This window comes from Elephas maximus, chromosome 4 (assembly GCF_024166365.1).
Source record: "Elephas maximus indicus isolate mEleMax1 chromosome 4, mEleMax1 primary haplotype, whole genome shotgun sequence".
NCBI lineage: Eukaryota > Metazoa > Chordata > Mammalia > Proboscidea > Elephantidae > Elephas > Elephas maximus.
This window is the reverse complement of record NC_064822.1, coordinates 186,306,032-186,314,000: the sequence shown is the minus strand read 5'-3', so window position 1 is coordinate 186,314,000 and position 7,969 is coordinate 186,306,032. Positions and strand designations below refer to the sequence as shown.

The 7,969-nt window shown below is 47.5% G+C and overlaps 1 protein-coding gene and 1 non-coding gene across 2 annotated transcripts; one reads left to right on the top strand and one right to left on the bottom strand.

The window, feature by feature from the left end:
• Positions 1-229: 229 nt before the first annotated feature.
• NDUFA6 (NADH:ubiquinone oxidoreductase subunit A6) lies at positions 230-7,969 on the top strand. The gene is made up of 3 exons (XM_049884556.1): positions 230-399; positions 6,914-7,029; positions 7,766-7,969. Exons 1-3 carry the CDS (start codon positions 261-263, stop codon positions 7,895-7,897), a joined length of 387 nt encoding a protein of 128 aa, XP_049740513.1. The 5' UTR covers positions 230-260; the 3' UTR covers positions 7,898-7,969.
• On the bottom strand, positions 4,783-4,886 carry LOC126076582 (U6 spliceosomal RNA). The gene has a single exon (XR_007517515.1). It is a non-coding gene; the product is annotated as a U6 spliceosomal RNA (small nuclear RNA).

The window sequence follows — 7,969 nt, the reverse complement described above, 5'->3', positions numbered from 1 at the left end:
CGGCGGCCTCCCGGCCCTACGGTTAGGACGTACCACAGTGGAGCCTGTGTTTCTGCGGGTGAGCATGCGCAGCCTCCACCAGCTGTTCGCCCGCTAGAGCGGACCCTTCTAGCCAATCAGAGAGCCCGAGAGCCGTCCTTCCGCCCACCTGTGAATTTAGGGGCGTGACGGTCAATTTTAGCCAATGAGAAAAGACTATTGCCCTTCGGCAGCGCTCCAGGTCGAAAAGGGGCGGGGTTAGGTGGTGTTTCTTTAGCAAGATGGCGGCGGGCAGCGTTCAACGGGCTGCTGCGGCGGCCAGCACGTCCGTGAGACCCATCTTCAGCCGGGACCTGAACGAGGCCAAGCGGAGGGTGCGCGAGCTCTACCGTGCCTGGTATCGGGAGGTGCCGAACGCTGGTGAGAGGCAGCGGGTCACTTGGGTCTCTGAAGGCAGCTGCCCAAGGTCGCAGGCGCCGCCGGGCCTCGGGTTTCTCCCGGGCGTAGCTGAGGTCACCAGCTCGGGCAGGGGCGACTCCGGGTGCGTCAGGGAAGGCAGGCCACCTAGGCTTATGGCGGACTCGACCTGCGGTAGCGCCGCAGTCAGGCCAGCCGTGCCCAGCATCCGTCCGGCGCTTCTAGGCGCCCTTGGCGCTTTGTCTGCTTTTATCCCTGGGAGGAAGGGCAGGAAGGGTCAGGAACATGCGCGGTATATAGGTGAGGCAGCTGAGGTCCCTAGAGGCGAAGTGACACTCTCAGATCTAGCCCGTGGGGGACGTGGAACGCACAGCCAACTCTACAACCCCAGAAACATTTGCAGATGATCGTTAGATTACAAAACCACAGTGGCTGTAGGAGCTCCCTCACCTCCCGCAGGAAAAGAACCTGAACCAGAGAAGGGAAATGACTTTTCCAAGGTCATCCAGTAAAGTTAGTGTGCCCTTTCCAGTCATCCAGGCAGAACGGCCTCCCCAATCCCCCTATCCTGTACAGCCTCCTGGGCCGTGCTCACTAGCTCTCTGTTGCTGTGTGTTGGCAAGTCGATTCCGACTCATACCCGACACATAGGGCAAAGTAGAACTGCCCCATAGGGTTTCGAAAGCTGTAAATTTTTGCAGAAGTGGACTGCCACATCTTTCTCCCGTGGAGTGGCCGGTGGGTAAGAATCGCCTACCTTTTGGCTAGCAGCTGAGCACTTAATCAGTGCAGGACCAGGGCTCCTTCTCTAGTTCTGCCTGCAGCTAATATTCCTTGGAACTCTTCCCTAAGCCCTGCTGCTTCCGCTTTCCCTACCTCCCTCTTCTGGACTGCTCCTTTCTACCTCAGAACCCCTGCCTTCACTTAGATGTCAGAGAACCAATCAGCTTACCTGGAGAAGTAACAGGTAAGCTGCTCCCAGAGTGCAAAGACTTTTCTTATCTTGGCGTCCCTTCAGTGCTGCCCAGTGTACCTGATGAAAGAAGGGTTGCTATCTAAACTATCGAGGGACTGTCAGTATTTTGTTATTTTGTTTATTCGATTTAATGTGTTTTAAGGTGGGTCTTCACTGCTAATGTGAGAGGGAGGCTGCCACCTCTTTACCTGTGTGTGAGAAGCAGTGGAATGTTGTGGTTAGGAACAGAGACTTTTTCCAGGCTCTGCCTCTTACTAGCTGTGTGACCTTGGGCAAGTTATTTCATTTCTCTGTGCCTCCTTTCCTCATTCTCTAGAGTGTACCTGTATGAAAAAAAAAAAAAAAAAAAACCTGTATGAAATAGGTTATATTCCCAAGTGCTTAGAACGGGCCGGGCACTTAGTATTCATTAAATGTTGCCAGTTGCTGCTGTTATTGTTATTATTTATAGGGCTTACCGTAGCTGGAGCCTTCTTGCAAAACCTACTTCTTTGATATATGGGGACTGTGGGACTGTGTCTGCTTCAAAGTTCCCATACTCGAGAAGCTGACTTTTTGTAAGGTTGCTAATGACCAGAATGTAAATCTGCAGTATACTAGGGACGAGGATCTTGAGCTATCAGCTGGTTCAAAAAAAAAAAACCAAACCTTTCGCCGTCGAATCAATTCTGACTCATAGCGACCCTATAGAACAGAGTAGAACAGCCCCATAGGGTTTCCTTGGAGTGCCTGGTGGATTTGAACTGCCAACCTTTTGGTTAACAGGATAGCCCTTAACCACTATGCCACCAGGGTTTCCTCAGCTGGTTCAGGGGCTGCAAGTTCAAATGCCTTCAGGGAACAGGCGAATAATAGATGTAGAGGGGGACAGTAGGAAGTGGGGTATGTGTGCATTCCAGTTCAGGTGTTTAGAAACATAATGTTCCTGGCAGAGTACTTCTGTGAGTGCCAGAACCTCTGTGTTTCAGAAGGAAGGTGTGGGGGTAAGTCAGGAATAGGTGGTTGCCCGGGGTCTGAGTTAATGGTTGAGCTGGGGTAGAACCCAGGTACCCTCACTCCCAGCATCCAGCTGTTTGTTTCTAAACCATCCCTCAGTCACTGCCAGGACCTTCTAAAATACTGTTTGGGAAGATAATCCCGGAGTGAGAAGGGCCCTGAGAGGAAGAAGAGAAGGCCGGGGCTCACAGGAGCGTAGACAGCAGGGGGAACAAAGGGAAAAAAGGAGCCTAGGAGGTGTACCCCCTTATGCTGAGAATGGGTGATCTGTAGTTGTCCAAGTGCTCAGCCCTGTGGCTACACTGGTCTCATACTATCCATCACTGGGGCTGTAGCTGAAGAACCAACCAAGGATTGCTAAAAAGTCATAGATAGTAATAATAACTAACATTTATTGAAATGCTTACTTATGGCCCTGCAGTATACTAAATGCTTTATATTGCTTTATTGTAGGGTGCATTCCAATTGTTTCCGTCCTACACGTGAGGAAACTGAGGTACATAACTTGTCGCAGGTCATACTGCTAGTAAGTGGAAGAGCCAGACTTTAGACCCTGACTGTCCAGCTCTAGTACCTGGCTCTCAGATCCCACTCTAGTTCCATGAATCTTTCCCACCCAGTTACGCTGTGGTCTGCAGAGTAGAGCACTGTTTGTCTGGTGGGATTCTGCCTTTGAAAAAATGTGACATGCCATTTGCTGGCCACAAGATAGCAGGAGACTTTTCTATCCCTGTTCATTCAGTTTCCATTCATTGATTTAATTCTCGTTGGATTGGACCCCTCTTACATAACAGTCAGTACCAGATGCCTAGTGGGATATAAAAGTGAATAAAACATGGCCTTACCTTTAAGGGTTTTTATGGTCTAGACAGGGCTGTAGACATGTAAGCAGAAAATTAAACCCCCAGTGTAACTGACGTATGGAAAAGAGTACTGAAATTTTTAACAGCACTCGTTCGCACTTTACCATCTACAGAGGTTGTCGTTGCTTCTGACCACATCCCTGTAAGAGAGTCAGGTCAGAGGTGAGTCACGTCAGAGGTTATTTTCTTTCCCGTTGTTTCAGAAGAGGAACAGGAGGTTGTGCCCCAGACAGGTCTGTAATGGTGTGGAGACCTCACCTGGCTCATTTGGCCCCTGAGCCCCTGCTCTTTTCTGCTGTACCACGTTGTTGTCATCTGTCAAAGGATCTCCCAGTGCCTCGTGTGAATGCTCACAAAGGGAGTTGGCGCAGACAGCTAAGAACCTGATCAGTGTCATTCTTCCTAGTCTTTCAGCTTCTTCCTGGCTCCGGAAAGCCTTAAGTCACTTTGAGAAAGTACGTAGAGCCTGGAAAAATCCCCTTCACCCAAGAGGGGCACTATCATATCTTCCTTTTGAGCCTCTCAATTTTTTCAAATAGAAATTTTTTTAAATATAATTTTTGATGTTGAGAATATACACAGCAAAACATTCAGCAATTCAACAGTTTCTACATGTACAATTCAGTGATATTAATTACATCCTTCGAGTTGTGCAACCATTCTCACCCTCCTTTTCCAAGTTGCTCCTCTGCCATTAACGTAAACTCACTGCTTCCTAAGTTTGGTGTCTAACCTTTTGTGTTGCTGTTGTGGATTTGGTCCCTTACAGGTAGATCTTAATAGAGCACAATGCTTAAAACAGACATTCTTTACTAATTAAGCTAAATTATTTTTTGGTTTTAAGAAGACTTCAGGGGATATTTTTGGTTTAAGGTTTAAAGATTATCTCAGGGCAATATTTTCTAGGATTCATCCAGCCTCCATGGCTCCAGAAAATCTGGAGTGCATGGGAATTTGAGATTCTGTTCTGCATTTCCCCCCTTTTGATCACTATTCTTCTATAGAATCTTTGATCAAAATGTTCACTAATGGTAGCCAGGCACCATCCAGTTCTTCTGGTCTCGTGGCATTGGAGGCACTTAGCTAGATATTCCATTTCCTTCCTCTGTTGCTCCGGACAAATAGAGACCAATTATTGTACCTTGGATGACCACTTGCAGACAGTTTAGGACCATGATTTCAAGGGACATGCCAGTTATTTGGCCTAATAATGATTTTTGTGCTTCTGTTCTGCCTCCTAGTTCCTTACGTAGTGCCTGGGGTCTCAAATAGAAATTTAAATATTCAGGATTGAAAGAATAAGCCAGAATTCTGAGAGGTGGGAAAAGCCAGTTGGAATTGATCTAGCCAGGGTTCTCAATGGTGGCATATTGGGCTGGATAGTTCTTTGTTGTGTATCAGTCCCGTGCATTGTAGGATGTTTAGCAACATCCCTGGTCTCTACCCAGTAAATGCCAGAAGCATTCTCCCCTAATTGTGACAACCAAAAATGTCTCTAGACATTGCCAAGTGTCCCCTGCGGGGCAAAATCATCCCTGACTCGAGAAGCACTGGTTTATTGGAACCTTTATGAATTCGCATGTCATCCTTGCACAGGGGCTGCGCTAATCATCTCTGCATGGTTCCAGTTTCAGTATAAAACCAAAAAACCAAACCCAGTGGTGTCGAGTCGATTGCAACTCATAGCGACCCTATATATGTGCTGCCAAAGTGAGCCTGAGACCCACTGATTTAGACCAGAGGACGATTCAGCAGGCTGGAGCATAGGCTGTTGTCGTTTGCCTCCGTGCAGGCTCTCTTACTGGTGGAGGGGCATGTTCAGGGGGATTCGATGGGAGGAACAGCCTAGGACAAAGCCGTGGAGGAGCCTGTCTCTAGAGAAAGGGGACCTGACCTAGTAGGGTGAGCATTCAAGGATCTGTAACCTCCTGAAGTTGTAAGCAAACTTTGCATTCGTGCATGTGAACATTTTCCTGAGGAGAAGATTCATACCCCCGGTGTGTGGTTCAGGAGATCAGGAGCCATCTGGAGGCGCCGACAGGCGCTAGCTCCTCACCAGCTCCCGTAGGTGTGCCCAGAGGCACCTTGTCTTTTTCTCCCAAGAGTAGGCAGGAATTCAATATAAAAATGCTGGAAAGGTGATTGCTGATAGCAGATGCAGTTTTTTCAAATTCCTGTCCTTAAAAGAGCACCAGACTGTAAGTTAAATAAAAAAAAAAAAAAAAGTTCTTTGATTCTAGGCCTGCATTTGTCAGGGACCAGTTGTATGAGTTTAGACAGGTCACTGCTGTGCTCTAGGCCTCACTCTGCCTCAGTGGTAAGATTCTGAATTCCAGGTTCCATATTAGTTTTCATTTGTTTTTTGTATCTCTTTGTTTTCTTATTGTCCCCCCCCCCTTTTTTTTTCACTCTTTCCTGAAATTCCTAATATGCCAACCATGGTGTTAAATAATCAGCTTTCTGGCAGGAAACCTAGAGTTACAGTGTTTGCCAGTTCCCGTGATGTAAATACCCCCACCCTGGCTGATCTGAAGCTACCAAGGTGAAGGCACTTGGGAAGAGATGTACACAGCTAGCTCACCATTGGAGCTAGCTCCAGCACACCACTGGGTACTGAGTTATTTCTAGTACAGGTGGACACTTACCCATAAAAATTGCTTATTTCCTGGTCAGTTCAGAATTTCTATCTTTGCAACATGGCATGGGAGTTTTCTCAGCAGAAGTTTTCATTTTTCTATTACTGTCCTCAAGTTAAAAGACTCAAATATTATTGTTGATTCATTCAAAAATGGCCCTCATGATTTTCAGAGCTGGTTTGAGAGCCTGTAGACCAGAGTGGACGTGTCATAGGAACGGCCACAGCACAAGGTGCCCTTTACCAAATGAGCCCACTGGGCTCCTTCTCAGCTACGATGCCCATCCTGACCTCTGAGCCTCACCTGGGCCGCCCCCTCAGCCTGGTGTGCCCCTCTCTCCCTCTCCATATTCCACTCACGGCATGAGACGTTCACACCATTGTTGTCAGCACATCCACTGAAGGCTGGCAGGGCCAGGGAAGGGAAGACAAAGGACCAAAGCCTTGTTTTCAGGGGACATCTATATGCCTCATCAGAAGTCCCCGGTCACTGAGTCTGTGCCATATTTGGACATTTAATCAGGGATTGCTGCGTATTGTGATTTCATGTTCTCAATCATGGCTGGCTGTCCCTCCGTTAGGATTTAGGACCTAGTAAACAGGAGTTACATCTTAAACTTCTTTCCCCCATGTAACCTAATGTGGTATTAACTGCCTGTTGGATCGAAGCCTTCCTAACCTATCCAAGCCTTCAGCAGTCTCCCTCAACTCCAAGTTCCTGTGGTGCTTACAGCCTGCACCACAGCGTTTTGCATTAATTTCCACCCTGTCATCTACTTTTACTGATTGTTCCATATAACGGTAATGCTAACATTGTGCCATCTGCCTCTTCAAATGCTGTGGTCTTGTCCCCAAACAAAATGTAAGCTGAGAGCAGTACCACGTCTCACGCTTCTTCATGTCCTCAAGCACCCAGCTCAGGGAGAGGCTGATATTTGGTGAATGGAAGAAGGGACAACCTATACGTGTTCAATGAATATCCATTGACTGAAGTTTTTAAAACCATATTTTAACATGTCATTTCTACCCTGCATGTTTTCTCTCTAGTGCACTTATTCCAATTAGACATCACTGTGAAACAGGGACGGGACAAAGTCCGAGAAATGTTCATGAAGAATGCCCACGTCACAGACCCCAGGGTGGTTGATCTTCTAGTCATTAAGGTAACTGGCCCTCCCTTAGCAGTTGAGAAACACAGCCAGCGTGTGCAGTGTGTATCAGTCTTCCCAGATGAGCATTTGTCTCTCAAGTTTAAAAAGCAACTACTGGATCAGCAACTGTTGCTCGGTGTTTCAGGGGAGCAGTTGAATTTGGAGGTTATCACCTGGTTAAACAGATTGGAAGGGTGCTCAAGGGAAAAGTCTACTGGGGCTTGCCTTTTATAACTAAAAAAAGATAAAGGGAGTAACGTTCAAACTTCTGTGGGACCTCATCCCTGGAACTTACTGTTTCCTCTGGTTGCCATCTTACTGCTGGGAGAGGCAGGCAGGCAGGTTGGCCATCCGTCCAATGTAAGTGGGGCCAAAACTGGGCCTGATGCTATTTCCCTGGCCAGTCACATTAACATCAATGGGACCTTCAGTGTGGACCAGTAAATAACATGGAAGAAATGTTAAGCAGAAACTGAAGCCAGTCAGGCTAGACAGTCATGGGGTAGAGGCCCATTGACCTGGAAGTCTCTCCTCTTGGGGACCAGTTAACCAGCGATAAGTAATATTTGTAAGGCCTCAGAGGCATTAGGCCAATCACCTCCTTTTCCAGATGCAGAAACTGTTATCTAGACAGAGTTATTATTCGCCCAAAGTCAGTACCAGAGCCGAGGACAGGATCCTGGCCTTGAGTGTTGTGTTCCTTCCACTCAGCCACTTTGACTGAAGGCCTCTCCCCTCACTTGTGCAGGGAAAGATGGAGCTGGAGGAAACGATTAATGTGTGGAAGCAGCGGACGCATATTATGCGGTTCTTCCATGAAACAGAAGCACCAAGGCCAAAGGATTTCCTGTCTAAGTTCTACGCTGGCCACGACCCTTGAAGCCACTCAGTGGAAGGCGCATGTGGTATTTAATTATTTCAGAACACAAATAAACTCCTTCCGTGACGGTCA

Excerpts from the sequence above, each read along its gene's own strand:
- NDUFA6 (XM_049884556.1), top strand. The coding sequence starts at position 261 with ATGGCGGCGGGCAGCGTTCAACGGGCTGCTGCGGCGGCCAGCACGTCC. Across the intron at positions 400-6,913 it reads TCGGGAGGTGCCGAACGCTG|TGCACTTATTCCAATTAGAC; the intron begins GTGAGAGGCAGC and ends TTTTCTCTCTAG. Across the intron at positions 7,030-7,765 it reads TTGATCTTCTAGTCATTAAG|GGAAAGATGGAGCTGGAGGA; the intron begins GTAACTGGCCCT and ends TCACTTGTGCAG.